General features: G+C 34.0%; 3 protein-coding genes across 5 annotated transcripts; 2 read left to right on the top strand and 1 right to left on the bottom strand.

Moving 5' to 3' along the window:
• The first annotated feature begins 896 nt into the window (after positions 1-896).
• Positions 897-4,576, top strand: LOC116032701 (probable cinnamyl alcohol dehydrogenase 6). The gene is made up of 6 exons (XM_031275396.1): positions 897-1,092; positions 1,200-1,313; positions 1,438-1,665; positions 1,759-2,047; positions 3,864-4,017; positions 4,117-4,576. Exons 1-6 carry the CDS (start codon positions 995-997, stop codon positions 4,320-4,322), a joined length of 1,089 nt encoding a protein of 362 aa, XP_031131256.1. The 5' UTR covers positions 897-994; the 3' UTR covers positions 4,323-4,576.
• A 2,781-nt stretch (positions 4,577-7,357) lies between these two features.
• LOC116032930 (probable cinnamyl alcohol dehydrogenase 6) lies at positions 7,358-9,712 on the top strand. The gene is made up of 6 exons (XM_031275676.1): positions 7,358-7,490; positions 7,586-7,699; positions 7,979-8,206; positions 8,292-8,580; positions 8,747-8,900; positions 9,394-9,712. Exons 1-6 carry the CDS (start codon positions 7,393-7,395, stop codon positions 9,597-9,599), a joined length of 1,089 nt encoding a protein of 362 aa, XP_031131536.1. The 5' UTR covers positions 7,358-7,392; the 3' UTR covers positions 9,600-9,712.
• A 644-nt stretch (positions 9,713-10,356) lies between these two features.
• On the bottom strand, positions 10,357-14,579 carry LOC116032461. 3 transcript variants are annotated; one of them, XM_031275030.1, is made up of 4 exons: positions 14,455-14,579; positions 12,934-13,937; positions 11,603-12,363; positions 10,357-11,072 (listed from the first exon to the last, which is right to left on the bottom strand). In XM_031275030.1, exons 2-4 carry the CDS (start codon positions 13,726-13,728, stop codon positions 10,688-10,690), a joined length of 1,941 nt encoding a protein of 646 aa, XP_031130890.1. In that variant the 5' UTR covers positions 13,729-13,937; positions 14,455-14,579; the 3' UTR covers positions 10,357-10,687. The 3 variants fall into 3 exon arrangements, with proteins under 3 accessions (XP_031130890.1, XP_031130889.1, XP_031130891.1); XM_031275029.1 differs by lacking the exon at positions 14,455-14,579 and adding an exon at positions 14,164-14,402; XM_031275031.1 differs by lacking the exon at positions 14,455-14,579 and adding an exon at positions 14,223-14,402.
• Between the last annotated feature and the right edge of the window lie 2,300 nt (positions 14,580-16,879).

The raw sequence follows: 16,879 nt of genomic DNA, 5'->3' as shown, positions 1-16,879 counted from the left end.
ATATTAGGGTCACAATTGTGTGAGACCGCCTCACGGATCCTTATTCGCGAGACGGGTTGGGTCAGGTCAAAGCACCATGCAAATGTCATACTTATATGCTCAAATATAACACTATTCAACAATACAATTTTTTTACTTATAAGAGAAAAAGTAATACATTTTTCATAATAAGTAATGTTGACAAGTGCCCCTTACTTATAAGGGCAAAATATAATACTTTTGAGGAAAAATATAATACTTTTAAGGAAAAAATATAATACTTTTAAATCGAAATGTAAAAGTATTGTATTTTCCCTTAAAAGTATTACATTTACCCTTATAAGTAACAAAAATTTTATTCATGATTAGTATTGCATTTGAGCATATAAGTATGACATTTATGCATATAAGTGTTACATTTGCATTTTAACCCGACCCGTCTCATGGTAAAACGGTCTCACACAAGTTTTTGCCAAAATATTAAACTATATGTAGTATGTGTGCTTTCGTGCAATCCAACAACCAATATATATATATATATATATATATATATATATATATATATATATATATATATATATATATATATATATATATATATAATGTTCAACTTGTGCATCCAAATATTTTTTATATTTTCATATGCTATATGTAATAGGTGTATTTTCGTGCAGTGGAATCCAACCACCAATTTAATCTATATTCCGAATAAAAATTTAAAAAAAAAAATAGAGTAAAACATTAGGAAATTGAGGGCAACTATCAAGGAAAGTGGGCATGAAAATAAAGGGAAGTTCAGACAGAATTCTCGCACCTCTGTTCATACTGAATATTCAAACACTAGTAGACATTTCTGTGCAACTTCAATTTAGGTAAGTGTGAAAGGAAGCAATTATATAAAGCCATTCACCCCACACTCATTTCTCAAACACATTTTTCTCATCAGTCCTAAGAGTCTTGCTTGTTCCCTAGCCTTCAAACCTTAATACATCCTCTTCATTCATTCCTGCCTCCCATGGCTGGAACACCGCTAACAACCCACACTCAAGTTGTCTCCGGCTGGGCAGCCCACGATCCCTCCGGCAAGATCGTGCCATATACCTTCAAAAGAAGGTAACATATATAATTATATTGTTGTTTTCAAATAGTACGTTATAACATGTCTTTCAATCTTCATATGAGTTGTGGAGATTAACTAATTAACTCGGTTTTGAAACTAGGGAAAACGGACCCAACGATGTTACAATCAAGGTTTTGTACTGCGGGATATGCCATACTGATCTCCACTTTGCCAAAAATGATTGGGGCATCACTGTCTACCCAGTTGTTCCTGGGTATATATGCGTGCATAAACATTATTTCCATTTCTTTGTTGGTTTGTTATAATTAGTAATTAAACTAGCATGGGAAAACTTGTCATTTTTAGGTGATTTCAGTTTTTTTGTGTGCATATATTAGGCATGAAATTACAGGTATTGTGACGGTTGTTGGGAGCCAGGTGACAAATTTCAAGATTGGTGATCGGGTAGGTGTGGGTTGCATGGCTGCAACATGTTTGGAATGCGATTTCTGCAAGCAGTCACAAGAGAATTATTGTGACAAAATGCAGTTAACATACAATGGCATCTTTTGGGACGGTAGCATCACCTATGGTGGCTACTCCAAATCACTAGTTGCAGATTATAGGTAAACGTTGTGTTCACGTACCACTTAAACTTATTAATCTTTAACCAATTAAGACAAGTTAAACTCAAACTAAACATGTTAATTTTGATGAAGGTTTGTGGTGCACGTGCCTGAAAGTTTACCAATGGATAGGGCAGCGCCGTTGTTATGTGCCGGCGTGACGGTGTTTTGTCCCTTAAAGGACAATAACTTGGTTGGGAATCCGGGGAAGAGGATAGGGATAATTGGAATGGGAGGATTAGGGCATTTGGGAGTCAAATTTGGGAAGGCGTTTGGTCACCATGTCACGGTCATAAGTACATCCCCATCCAAAGAGAAAGAAGCTAAGGAGCGTTTGGGAGCTGATGATTTCATCCTCAGCACTGATGCAGACCAAATGCAGGTTAGTTAACTACACAATATTCATTCCAGTTAATCATGGTTAATTAAAAAGCTTTCATTTCACTCAACTGCAAGCCAACCAACCAAACAACAACCAAAATAAACTTCTATCGAGATTTTGGAGATCTAATATAATTTAGTTTCACTCAACTGCAAGCCAACCAACCAAATTAAACTTCTATCGAGATTTTGGAGATCTTATTTAGGTGCCCTATGACCCATTTTTAAATTTTTGTTTTTGTTTTTTTGTTTTTTGTTTTTTTGGCTTTGTGTATAATTATGTTTTCACTTCTAATTATTAAAATTTAAAAAAAAAAAAACATAATAAAAGTCAAGAAAAAGTCTGATAGCTAATTGACAACCACCTTGACGCGCTCAATAAATGCATGAAAGACATGCAATTATTAAACTGTCAAGTAGGGATGACCACGGTTCGAACCGAACTATGCACTGTTAGAATCGATCCGGAACCCATAAGGTTCCGATTCTGGTTCCATGATATTTGGAACCGGAACCGCCAGTTCCGATTCGGAACCGGACGGTTCCAGGGTTCCAAACTGGAACCGTGCATAACTTATATATTATATATACTAAATAACATATTATATATTATATATACTAGAGTTCAAAAAAATATATTATATATACTAAATAACATATATTATAATATAATATATACTCCGTATTATATTATGTAATATGTTAGAGGAGATAGCGCATCAGCGCAATTAGGTGATACAACAATGCAAATGCACTGCTGCATCACCTAAAATTCTAAATTTACGCTGATACACTAAATAAAAAATAATAATAATAGAAGTCCAGTTAGAACCGGCGGTTCTAACCGGAATCGCCGATTCTAGAATCGGACTAGAACCGTCCAAATAAGGTTCTGGTTCCGGTTCCGATTCCGACTATTCCGAACCGGAATTGGACCGGAACCGAACCTTGGGCACCTCTATTGTCAAGACATATGTGACTTTTCTTTTCTTTTCATTCCTAACTAAAACTTCAGACTTAGCATGGAAATTCAATTCATCTCTCATCTCTTCTCTTTCTTTTAAATCAGCTAAAATAAATAAATAAAAGTAAAATAAGAAGCTAGTAAAATATGGGAGCACATATAATAAAACTAAAAGTAAAAACTTTTTTTAAAAAATTGAGAACTCAAAGTAAAATAGATAGAAAAATGCTATTTTCTTTCACCAAAAATTTAACTCTAATATTTATTTATTGGTCTGGTGAAAAATCATTTCTTGTGAATTGGTCAATCTATCACGAGTTTTTAAAAAATAAATTCATTTAATAATTAAATATTAAAGTTAAATTCAACCAAATAAATGAATAATATAACATTAGCAGATAAATATTAGACGAGAAATTTAAAAATGACATGTACCATTTCTATATTCCATGGATTAAAATATAATAAACTCCCTTTTTTTATATGCAAAATGCTTGGTCTTCCCCCCCTCCCCTCCCCCCTCATCACATGATGGGACAGAGTATTAAAAGAAAAGTTGATTATCTATCTTATTTTATTTTGTCACATTAGGTAATACTGTAACATATTAAGGTTAATTAAATTAGTATTCTCCATTTTATATTAATGTAATTTTGAAAGAAATACTGACAAACACTATTCTGCACCATCAGTTCATCACACTTCCCATTTGAATATTTTAAAGTATTCTGCACTATGATGCCATATGACACCAAGAACCTTACAAAATTTAATTATATTTTTATAACAATAAGTTAGTGCTTTTTTCTTCTTTTTTTTTTGGTTGTAAATTTAAATAATTAATAAATCACAGGCCAAGAAAAGGAGTATAGATTTCATTTTAGACACAGTTTCTGCCAAACACTCCCTTGGGCCGTACTTGGAGCTACTCAAAGTGAATGGAACTCTTGTACTCGTGGCTGCTCCAGATAATCCGGTGGACTTGCCTTCTTTTCCCCTGATTTTTGGTAAGATATAGTATATATTTCTTATTATATAATTTTAAAATAAAATATAATATTACTGTTTTTTTTTAAATTAAACTTAAAAATTACTTATATATGTAGGCAAAAGAACAGTGAAGGGTAGCGTCATTGGAAGCATGGAAGAAACACAGGAGATGTTAAACATATGTGCGAAGTTTAACATCTTGTGTGACATCGAAAGCGTCACGCCAGATAAAATTAATGTAGCTTTTGATAGGCTTGTGAAGAACGATATTAAATATCGCTTTGTCATTGACATTGCGGGCAACCCAACATCAAGCCTTTAGGCAACTAGAGACCGGAGTCCTAGTATCTCTTTTTATTGGTTGTGGAGAGTTAGTTGCATTTGAAGTGTTGGATATGGTACTAAAGCTCATAAGAGTAAAGACCAAAATATATTGCGGCCTAGTCTATATACGCAGCAACCAGAATTACAGCTCAATTAGGATTATGATCAAGTAAAATATTTTATTATTGAATTATTAAATGTTGTGTGATGTAAGGGATGATATAATATATATTATAATTACGTGTGAGGTAAGGGATGGCGTATTAAAGTAGATGAAAAAATTAAATTTTATACCTTAAATTTTAGACTATTTACAAAGTTGAATTCTAAACTTCAACTATAAATAGCCTAGTGATTTGCCACTCTTCTCATCCCAAAATCACTCAAATGTCTCCTCTTAAGATTTGGAATCAAGAGTTTAGTCTTATGAATAAAGTAATAAGAGAGAAGTCTTCAAATGTGATGAATAGTAAATCAATTTTGAATTAGTTAAAATTAGACGTGAGTATGTATAATAATCTTCTAATATCAAAAATAAATTTAATATAATGTAACTCAACAATTTGGAATATAATAATAGTTAATAAACGGATTACTAATGTAATTACACCTTTAACCTATTAGTATAATATGTTTAACATAACGCCAAGTCGCCAACGCTAATTGAGATGAAACTCAAACCTAAAGTCTTTCTTATGAAAAGTAACAGTCATATTACCACAAGATACTTGACATTTATCAACATGATTATTGCATCCTAAAATGTAATTGTTGTATTTCCTAATTTGATATGACTTAGGATCTTTTTTTTTTCCTTTAAATTTATGGGGATTGGAAAATGAAATAATGTTTGTTACTATATCGCGAACGACCATTTAACAAAAAGTCAATCAAGGACCAGAATTGTACTTGAAAGGTCAAAATTTATAAATTTTAAGTTGATGATCAAAAGTGACAAAATCAATATACTCAAAAGACCAAAAGTAAATTATAAAATTTGACTATTAACCCGACTATTTGAACAAGGAGTATAGGAGTTTTGATTTCAACACCTTTGTTGTTTTACTTGCATATATGCCTTGAATGATAGCTCTCAATCTCTCATGCTGGTAAGTGTAAATCGTGGCTCGCATAGCATGAAGTCAAATGCACTTGTATCCATCAAGCTAAGTTCCCTGGTTAGGTGGATGATATTTAATTTGGTTAATTGTTGTTGCATGCGTAGACTTTTGTTGTTTGGCAACAACAACTACAAACGTCACGACAACAAAGACCAATTAACTTCACATCAATAAGATCTATTTTTTTAGATAACAATATAAATTTGTAACTTTTATTTAAGTCTATATTAATTAAATCACATTCTTATATTTTAGTTACTTTTAATTAATCAATTCATAATAATTATTAATCTATACAATATTTTTTTAATTTTCAATAAAATGGGACAATATATATATATGTCAACCCTCTATATATATATATATATATATATATATATATATATATATATATATATATGAGACTAAGAAATCTCGCATACATTTGTTTCAATGTAAAACAGCATCATCGCTGTCGCACATCATTGGTCTTTTGGTCATTCGTCTTTCTTACCAATCAAAGAAGTGTGTTTGGCAGGCCAACTACTATTTAGTTGGGCTAGGGATGGCAATGGGGCGGGGTGGGTGTGGGGATATATCACCCGCCCCCGCACCCGCATTCCGAACCCACTCCCCACACTCGCACCCGCACCCGCGCAGATAATGAAATTCCTATCCCATCCCCGCCCCCGTGGGGATTTTGCGGGTGCGGGTAATACCCAACCGGCAACTCTAATTATTAATATTACACTTAAATCTAATAAAAAATTTGTACTACAATTCTAAAATTTAATAACAGCCAATGATGTTAGTCTTTAATTGAAACTAAAATTGTGTTGGTAGTATAAGTTCTATAAGTGTTTGCTCATTATGTTATTTATGTTGTTCCTTTTCAATTTTCATAAACAAAAAATAAGACAATGAGATGATAATTCAATTGAATCCTTGAGGCACTAGCTCATAAAGAAGTTTAATTCATTATTCATTTTTAATTATAAAGATACATAAACTTATATAATAAATGAATACTAGTAATACAAGTGTGTGAATACATATATATATAAGTGCGGGTGCGGGTGCGGGGCGGGGATACCTCCCCCCGCACCCGCCCCCATACCCCCGCGGGTTTGCGAAATTCCCCCATCCCCGCAACCATTTCCCAAATTATGCGGGTATTTTAAAATCCGTAGAGGCGGGAATGCGGGTAACCCATAAGATGCGGGTATAATTGCCATCCCTAAGTTGGGCCAAGGACTTGGACCACTTGACTTTAATTTTATTTCTTGTACTTATTTGATTGTTTGTAGCCCAATTACGACATTCAAAGGACTATGGGTCTTGTTAATATTATTATACCGTTATTTCCCTGCATTATCCAATTTATGACGGTCTGGTAGAGTATCCATTCTTTTAGTCATTCCTAAATGTATTTAAAATTATTCAAACTCGTAACGAGTATTATTTTACCTACCCAAACCTATTATATTAGACTTCTAGAGAATTGTGTGTACGTGGCCACTGTTATAGTGTTATCTAACTGCAGGTGATACGTGGCTTTCAAAATTTTCAAATAAAAAAGAAGTCTAACATTAAGAAATTCAGAATGGCTATCAAGGACGGTGACCTGAGAACCACTTAGATATATATTCTAAGGAAATCTGCAACCATTATTACATAGTATAATTTAGATAAATTTTACTTTGTGACTTTAATCAGTAAAAAATTAAAAGAAAATTTATTCAAATCAAGAAGGTTAATAAGTTGCTCTCATGGAAACTTAAACTTATAACGTTATGATTATCAAGTCAACCATCTAATCAACCAATTTAGCTTGAATTTCCCCTCTATGCAACTTTAGGTAAGTGTGAAATGAAGCAAGTATATAAAGCCATTATCATCCCACACTCATTTCTCAGTCTTGGTTGTTTAGTCTTGAAAGCTAGCTTGATACATATACTCTCTGATCCCATGGCTGCAACAACACCAACAACCCACACTCAAGTTGTTTCCGGCTGGGCTGCCCACGATTCCTCCGGCAAGATCATGCCATATACCTTCAAAAGAAGGTATAACTATTATAACATCTCTCTGGATCTTTTGTCTTTCTCATTTGGCATGTTTTAATATGAGTTACTGATTTCTAACTCATTATTTAAACTAGGGAAAATGGACCTAATGATGTTACCATCAAGATTTTATACTGCGGGATATGCCATACTGATCTCCACTTTGCCAAAAATGACTGGGGCATCACTATCTACCCTGTTGTTCCTGGGTATGCATGGATATACAAAATTTTCATTTCTTTTATCTTTTGTTATAACTACTAATTTAACTAGCATTGCTACTTGAATTGAAAGCTTGCCAAACTTAAGATTTTCAATTAAAAATGATGTTTCAGACCAACTTTCTAACCATTTTAAGGATTTGAAAGGTTCAAAAATTCTTAAATTTTCATTCACTTTTTGGGTGATGGGTGAATAGAACTGATGGGTGGATTAATTGATTAGCTTTGTTTATACGTAAGTTTTTTTTTTTTTTTGGCACATATTAGGCATGAAATTACAGGGATTGTGACGGTGGTTGGAAGCAACGTGACGAATTTCAAAATTGGGGATCGGGTAGGGGTGGGTTGCATGGCTGCAACATGTTTGGAATGCGATTTCTGCAAGCAATCACAAGAAAATTATTGTGAAAATATTCAATTGACGTACAACGGCATCTTTTGGGATGGTAGCATCACTTATGGTGGCTATTCTAAATTACTAGTAGCAGATTATAGGTAAAACTTTGTTTTCATTTCTTAAACTTATTAATCTTATCTAAGTAAAACTAAACTCAAATTAAACATGTTAATTTTGATGAAGGTTTGTGGTGCACGTGCCGGAAAGTTTGGCAATGGATAGGGCAGCGCCGTTGTTATGTGCCGGCGTGACGATGTTTTGTCCCTTGAAGGACAATAACTTGGTTGGAAATCCGGGGAAGAGGATAGGGATAATTGGAATGGGAGGATTAGGGCATTTGGGAGTCAAATTTGGGAAGGCGTTTGGTCACCATGTCACGGTCATAAGCACATCCCCATCCAAAGAGAAAGAAGCTAAGGAGCGTTTGGGAGCTGATGATTTCATCCTCAGCACTGATGCAGACCAAATGCAGGTTAGTTAACTTCAAACCAACCAACCAAACACAATCAATTCAGTTTTATACCTTTATTCCTCAATATCGTGTTATAATGTCGTGTTATATGATTACATTACTTTATATATCAAAAGGATAACGATATTTTGTTTGGTTGTAAATTGAAATAAATAAAAAATCACAGGCCAAGAAAAGGAGTATAGATTTCATATTAGACACAGTTTCAGCAAAGCATTCCCTTGGGCCATATTTAGAGCTACTCAAAGTGAATGGAACTCTGGTACTCGTTGGTGCTCCAGATAAGCCGATAGACTTTCTTTGTTTTCCCCTCATTTCCGGTAAGATATATATTTATAGTGAAAAATATATATATTTCCATCTGAATTTCCCTTCAATCTCTTCTTGTGTGACTTTCAATTCATTCATTAAAAGAAATATTAGTTAATAATTAAATATTTATAAGTCCAATCAGATAATCGTACATCGTTAGTCATGAAGGAAAGATTGGAGGAAAATATAGGAGTATGTAGCATTATTCATTTATATCTTTAAGATTCTTTAATCTACAACAATGGTATCGATTATCGATAGTGGGGTATATATAAGATGCTTAATTTTCTTAATATTATTGGTATGAGTGTTGATAGTATCGTGCATAATTTTTTTAAAAAAAAATACTATACAATAATTGTACTTGATACAATCAATAGCGATGTCAAACAATATTACAGGCTTTCTTTATATATTTTTTATATAATTTTAAAATAAAATATTATTGTTTGTTTGTTTGTTTTTTGTTTTGGAACTAAACTTAAAAATTAATATATGTAGGCAAGAGAACCGTGAAAGGTAGTGTGATTGGAAGCATGGAAGAGACACAAGAAATGTTAAACATATGTGCGAAGTTTAACATCTTGTGTGACATCGAGACTATTACACCAGATAAAATTAATGTAGCTTTTGATAAACTCGTGAAGAACGACATTAAGTATCGCTTTGTTATTGACATGGCCGGCAACCCAACATCAAGTCCTTAGGCTGTCGGAGTTCTATTTTGTTGTTGGTGGAGAGTTGTTGTATTAATGTAATTGAAATTTTAATTTCAATGTTATGAATAAAATAATAATTGTCGAGATAAAGGACAAGTCAACTGAAAATCTCCTATTTTGAATGGTGGGTTTGACCGAAGCAACCTTTCTCTTAAACTACGATACCACTCCCATGGATGGTACGATTCCAAGAGAAAAAAGTACATATTAGATTAGCTACTTAGGATGAACTACACGGGGGCGATATCGATCCCCCATGAATCTTTTTTGAATGAGTAAGCCTATCACCTACAAGAGTCAGTTGTGTATATTGGTTAAAAATTATACATTAGAGCTAGAGTTGTCCATGCTAAAATTTGACACCTTGGACTCCCTAAATTAGAGATTGAGGACTAGCAAAAGTGTGGAGATGAATCACTTGTATATATTTTATTTTTATTTTTTTTTAATATTTATATTTAGATGTAAATGAGCCAAACGGCTCAATCAAAGCTCAGCTCAAGCTCAGTCAACTTTGAATTCGAGCCGAACTCGAGCCATCGTAACCGAGTCGAGCTCGAGCTCGAGCCCACTTCTTATTTATCAAGCTCGAGCTCGGCTTGGCTCGTTTCGTTTACAGCCTTACTTCCAAGTTTGAAGAAATGTTTGGGCCATTCCAGCCCTTATTCAGCTATGGATTGGACCTATTGGATTGGTCTGATATCCAACACTCCAAAAATAATAAAAACATGTGTACCCAAAAAAAAAAAAAATCTCAAGTGAAATATGAAAGTATCATCACTGCAGCTTCCTTCATAAAAGATACAATTACTATTATGTATCTATCTTCTCTTTCTACCAAGAGAGATTTTCTCATGCATATTTGCCTAAATCTTACAGTAAAAAAGTCTAAAAAGGGAGAGGGCCACTAGCTCTTTGAGCTAAGGATGATAAACAATGGGGCCTCTTCACTGATCTACAAAATGGAGTTTTCAGAGTGAGATGCTCTGTCTCCTTCCATATCAACCATTTTTATTCAGTGCTCCTCAACTTCTTGCTGGAAAAAAAAAATGTTCATGTTTACGGCTCGTTGTTACTCACTGGAAAATGTCTTCATAGTAATTATCGCTGATCACAGAGACGAACCGCTCCAGCCAAGGAAGCTGATGGAGATCCTTCATGGCGTCGGCATAAGAATCTGTACATCGTGGGGGGGATTGGTACGCTTGGTGGTCGGTCAGGCTAAAGCCTCCGGCCAGAAATCGCTGGATCAGTTCCAACTGTGATCTCTCTTGGTCTGAATATGCATCCATTATCATGGGGACCGACTCGAATGAGTCCCATGCCCAGTGCTCAAATTGTTGCGTGGGATGATGAGTCACCAACTCCGGGGAATAATCCTCGTCCCAGAATGCACATTGACAAGTCTGTTGACCATCCCTATACTCCGCGCCACATGAATAGCAGAACTCATGCCCACACCTGCAGAATCAGAATGAAGAATGAATTCGAGTTGATCCTTTTTGAAAAATGAAAAGCCGAAATCTTAGGAGAATCGTTAACATTGACATATTGCATAAACTGTTCCTTATCCTATCTGTAAAGAATGTCTTTGTACACTAGAATCCATATAACCGCAAAAGATCAGTATACTTGGAATAAAACAGAACATAAAGTCTTTAGGTCAAGACATCATAAAAATTATTTGAAAGATTCAATCGATAGCAGCTTATCTTGATAAGTAATCAACAAAATCATTCTTTCAACTCTATCTGCCTCAGATCTTAGTATGTTTGAAACTATAGACCAATTTTATGGACTACAGTTTCCTTATCAATTAAACCACCATAGAACCTAATATGTTTATCCAATAAAGAACCAAGAGCTTTATTTAATGTTTTCTCATCTATGAAAAGAAACAAGATAATCTTTTGCTTATTATCCTCAGTTAATTTATAGTAGACTTATAATAAACCACGAGGAAAAAAAGAAAAGAAAAGAAAAACCCTCACCAGCAAGTTATGTGGTAGCAGCCATGTGTGAGCTCAATCATCCTCTGACAATGTAAACAACGTCTCCATCTTTTATTTTGTGCCAAGCGATGCAAAGTGACATCACCAACGTCCCTTTCCTCGTGTGGGAGATTTTGGTACTCCTCACATGTCATTGAAGAATGCCAAGGGACCCGACAGTCGACACAAATAAACCTCTGACATACTCTGCACTCCACACAACTGTTGTCTGACTGGCTTGATGAGCTAGCTCTCATTGAAAAGCATTCATGAGGATCGAGAAGAACTGAGCAATTAGGATAGGGGCAGTAAATTTTGTCTGCGTTGAGAACATTTGCTTCTACCAGGACTCTCTCCAAGGATTCATACGAAGCAACTGGCAAAAAAGATTTACATTCTGCAGAAGAGATATAATACTTGCATCTTAGCTGCGGGCATCTAATAGGAACTTGTGTAGATTGTACTTTCCCTTCAACGTAAGTCTTCATGCAGCGAGAACAGAATTTGTGGGAGCATTTCAATGTCATCATCATTAACGCGAGCTTGTCCTCGCAACATATTGAACAACTTTCTGTTGATTCATCTCCCTTAAGACACGGGGAGACAATGCCTATTGCAACTTGGGCAAGCTCTAATGCTCTTGCAAGATCAGTGCTCGGAACAAATTTTAGAACAAAGACTTCCATGTCATTGGCATAGTCTAATATCCTTTGCCTCAGTGCCATGAGAAGTGGGTTCTCAATCTCCGTTTCATGCATAACCTGAAAAAGTTTACTACTTATAAACAATGTAAAGAAAATTGAAAACTCATTCAAAAGAGATGTTAATATTAATCCAACAAGGATGACTTTACTTTCCCTGAAAAATGTTGCAAGTGAATATTAATAAACATTTGTGTAACAAGATAATAAATATCGCCTATGGTGGTTAGCAATAATTTGATCATTTTTTGCATCATGATCATTAGATCATATGAATTGGATTCTTTGAAAAATATTGATTCGGTAGCAATCAGAGAAATGAACTTTTCTGGTGTTTTTAGATTGTGGATGATATTTTAGTCTTAATGAATCGTAATTACCCTTCATTTGGCCTATTAACTAGACTTGTTACGAATCTGTTTTCACTTTCATTTGGCATATCTACTACTCAACACCTAAAACCTAAATGATAAAAGTTCATTTCATCTCAGTATACCAGAAAACAGGAGACAAAACAGCATTATTGGTGCGCTGATTTAGTTCATATCAATTGGCAATCAGTAAAAAACTAAAAACCAAAGGACAAAGATGGTTCCAAAATATATTTCTATAGAGAAGATGAGTACTAACCTGATTGTATAAAATCTCAGAATCAGTAACGGCATATACCCGCCTAATTTTGTTATGAGCAGCCTCTACCAGCCCATCCATTAAGGCTAAATAATCTGCCGCTAATTCCTCCACAAAAAAATCAAGCTTTTTCTGCACTTCCATGGGAGGAGAGTTTATACTCCTCTCCATGACCACCCCAATTCCAGAAAGCCCAGAACCAGTATCTCCAGGGCCACTTATGGAAACACCTTTGAAGTACAACTTCACAGAATGTTCATCAAGACCTATCTCAGAGTTTTCAATATTTGATTCCTTGTCCTCCACTTCATCATCTTCTCCCTCTGCACACACCTTCTCTGATTCCTGTTGCTCCTTAAACTCCTCATTCTCGCCCTCTGATTCCTCGTCCTTCTCTACTTCATCATCATCTTCTCCCTCTACAGCCAGTTCCTCTGACTCCTGACTCTCCAACTCCACACAGTGTCCATCGAGGTCTATCTCAGAGATTTCACTTTCCGTTTCCTCGTCCTCCTCTAGTATAATATGTTCTCCTTCTACAATCAAGTCCTCTGGCTCCTGCCTATCCTTCAACTCCTCCAGGATATGCTCATCGAGATCTATCTCAGAAATTTCACTTTCCTTTTCCTCATCCTCCTCCAATTCATCCTCATCTCCCTCCACACCGAGCTCCTCGGGTTCCTCCCTCTCCTTCAACTCCTCCACATCTTCACAGCAACTTCTAAACTCCTCTTCATCTTCATCTAAACCCACCCCCTTGGCTGAATTCAAGGAAGTCCCATCTTCCCCATCCATTTGTAAATTGTAACTATTCCTAGACACCCAAACACAGGCTTTTTAGACCCTAGCTCTCCACAAATGCTTATTCCAAAAGCTTACTCAAACCACAACAAGAATTATACAATAATGTGGAGGAAGTTATTATCTCACAATACCCAACTATCTAAGATTCTATACATCAATTGAAGCTCCAGAAAAGTTGTGATCTTGGAAGCTAAGTCCTTCTGCAGCAATGTTCAAGAACTACCCATCATGAGCAGATCCAAAAGAAACCATAAAAACAAAGGGATAACATACATAACCATACTATTTCCTAACCTCACAAATAAAGGTGCAAAAACTTTCTGAGATGCAACAAAAGAAAGAAAGCCAAGACTAGGAAGCAGGATCTTTCATTCATTCCCATATATTTTTTTTTTTTTTAAAAAAACATATAATAATAATACGAACCGCAATTAAAGGGATTAAAAAAAACACTGAAGTAAATCGAAGAATTGAAGCCTCTATACACATGGGTCTTCTCTGGCGTTTGACTTTATTTCAAAGAATTCTTCATCAGACTCCTTTACCAGCTTGTCTCCCACACCTCTCTCTCTCTCTCTCTCTCTACACTTGCATATGCAGTGTTTGTATACCCGTGTAATCCGTATTTATGTACATTTAATAATAATAAAGATACGGAGTATATAAATAATACAGAATTACAGAGTATAAAACAAAAGTTAAAAAAAAACAGAAAACCTTAATCTGACAGCGTCATAGCGGATTATGTGTCTCCAAGTGAGAGTAGCGACCATTGCTGAAGTATGTAAATTCCCTTCTATATCTCTCATTCTCTGTGTTAGTGAGAGAGAGAGAAAGAGAGAGAGACGTCAGTTACGGGAAGAATGAAAAATTTTAAAAATAAAAAATAAAATAAAATAAAAAAAAGCGAAAAGTTCACCACCGAAAAAGGCAAATTTGCCTTGTTGCTAAATTCCCAAAATCCCAAAGCTGTCGTGCTATCCGTGCAGACTATGGGGTGTAAAATTGTAAATGTGCTTAAGTTTTTTGTTTAGATAAAAATGTTAACTTTATTTTTTTGAAATAATAGTAATAATTGACTCATTTAATTAACTCATGTGTACAAAAAAAAGTATATAAATAAGTAATTAGGATGGTAATAATACGTCACAGTATTTAGGGTACGTTTGGTAATCATTTTTCGGATTTTCAGTATTTGGCTAAAGATGGAAAATAGAAGTCAATGAAAAATATGATGAATTTTCTGAAAAATGACTTTCCCTTTTTTGGGAAGTCATTTTCTGTTTGCAGCAGAGTAGTCAATCACCCGCCACTACCACCACAAGTCCACAGCCATCATTATATATTTTAAATATTTAAAATTAAAAATAGTTATGCTCATTTTTCAAAAAATGAACCAAACATACCAAAATAGTTTTCTAGAAAGCAACCAAATATTGAAAAGGAAAATATTTTTTGAAAAAAATGACTCATTTTTCAAAAAATATTTTCAGAAATCATTTTTCTGCGTTACAAATGGACCCTTAGTTCGTTAATACTATTAACTTAGAGTGTTTTAGAAATTTAAGTACGATTATCTAGCAGAAATAAGGGAGTGATAATACAAAATTTTGGAGTCTGGCTTTCATACAGTAAACTCATATATCTCAACTCTCAACTGTTACCTCTTATCAATAAGTCAAGACAATTTTTATTAGACATTTTTATATGAAACATGTAATACATTTTAATTAAAATATAATACTTTTATAAGATAATTTCTTTTATTTTTAAATATTACATTTGTTTTATTCTGTGTCTCAATTGAGATAATTTCACATACATTACATAAGTTATGAAATTTTTGTACATGCCTCACATATTGTCTTAATAACTATGACTGTTACACATGGCATTAAATAGCATTTAACGCATCTAATGACAATGTTAAGCACGTTCACATGTTGTAGCAAATTGGACTTTCAAATCTTGGGCCACTCCTGTGGCCGTGACTACTTAGTTGAATGTTGGATTTGACTCTTTTTTTTAAAGGAAAAACAATTTTCATTAATGAACCTCAAGATACATAGAGTTTAAATGAAAGAGGTGATAAAATCAATCCACACCCTATGCTCAGCCATGGAAATGGACTCTTGAGCAAACAAATGGACAACCTGATTCGCTGATCGTTTAGCAAAAGAGATCAAAACATCATAAAAAAGATGACAATGAATCCTTTATATCAAGTAAAATGACATCAAACTGTGAGTCCTGATTAGTAGCTTGGAGGCTTTGGATGATCTGTCGTGCATCTGTTTCAACTTGGCAATGGCTGAATCGTTGTTCTTTCAATGTTGGATTTGACTTATTAGGTTAATCGGGTACCCAAACACAATAATGACTTTTGACCTCTAAAATATATAGTAAGCATAATTTCAATCTTTAATTGTCCATCAATTAATCACTAAAGTGGTTTTTTTATTTTTTGGTCCTTCAAATGACAAAAACACTTTAATCTATAACAATAAAATCACCATAAGTGTTAAACTCAACCAAAGAACAAGACTTTAGATGAAGACGTGAAGACAAATACACACCACCAAATTAATAATTTGCCCAACTGAAATTAATTAAACATAAGGATCTCCCAAATTTAGGGAATTTGGTATATCAAAACTACCCCACTCTTTAAAAAACTGTCAATAATAAATATACCAAAATAAATAGTAACCATTATATCTAACATAATCAATGGCCATAATTTGTCATCACTTCCACACCTAAAGCATTGTTCTCACCTAAATATATATATATATATATATATATATATATATATATATATATATATATATATATATATATATATTGTGTTATGGAGTATATATATTATGGTAATATACAAACTCAAATTTCATAGTGTATTTACTCATTAAATTTGTATATATTCTCCATAAAATGAAATACCATATCCAATTAATTTAATTTTGACATTTAAGAGGCAGACAACGATTCATTATCCCGAAATAAAATGAAATGATTTCTCTCTCTCTCTCTTCACTTTTTTCTTTTTTTTTTTGGAAATAACTCTCCCTCTCTTCACTTAATATTCATTTCAATCAAAAAACTTTTATCTCTCTCTAAAAATTAATGAAATAACAAATTT

Source organism: Ipomoea triloba, chromosome 10 (genome assembly GCF_003576645.1).
Source record: "Ipomoea triloba cultivar NCNSP0323 chromosome 10, ASM357664v1".
In the NCBI taxonomy this organism is placed as follows: Eukaryota; Viridiplantae; Streptophyta; class Magnoliopsida; order Solanales; family Convolvulaceae; genus Ipomoea; species Ipomoea triloba.
This window is presented reverse-complemented; position numbering and strand designations above follow the sequence as displayed.

What these genes read in the sequence shown, in the direction of transcription:
- LOC116032701 (XM_031275396.1), top strand. Translation starts at nt 995, where the DNA reads ATGGCTGGAACACCGCTAACAACCCACACTCAAGTTGTCTCCGGCTGG. An exon ending in TCACTAGTTGCAGATTATAG is followed by an intron (nt 1,666 to 1,758) that starts GTAAACGTTGTG and finishes ATTTTGATGAAG; the next exon opens with GTTTGTGGTGCACGTGCCTG. An exon ending in CTGATGCAGACCAAATGCAG is followed by an intron (nt 2,048 to 3,863) that starts GTTAGTTAACTA and finishes AATAAATCACAG; the next exon opens with GCCAAGAAAAGGAGTATAGA.
- LOC116032930 (XM_031275676.1), top strand. Translation starts at nt 7,393, where the DNA reads ATGGCTGCAACAACACCAACAACCCACACTCAAGTTGTTTCCGGCTGG. An exon ending in CCATATACCTTCAAAAGAAG is followed by an intron (nt 7,491 to 7,585) that starts GTATAACTATTA and finishes TATTTAAACTAG; the next exon opens with GGAAAATGGACCTAATGATG. An exon ending in ATCTACCCTGTTGTTCCTGG is followed by an intron (nt 7,700 to 7,978) that starts GTATGCATGGAT and finishes GGCACATATTAG; the next exon opens with GCATGAAATTACAGGGATTG.
- LOC116032461 (XM_031275030.1), bottom strand. Translation starts at nt 13,728, where the DNA reads ATGGATGGGGAAGATGGGACTTCCTTGAATTCAGCCAAGGGGGTGGGT. An exon ending in CTGAGATTTTATACAATCAG is followed by an intron (nt 12,364 to 12,933) that starts GTTAGTACTCAT and finishes AAACTTTTTCAG; the next exon opens with GTTATGCATGAAACGGAGAT. An exon ending in TGCTACCACATAACTTGCTG is followed by an intron (nt 11,073 to 11,602) that starts GTGAGGGTTTTT and finishes CTGATTCTGCAG; the next exon opens with GTGTGGGCATGAGTTCTGCT.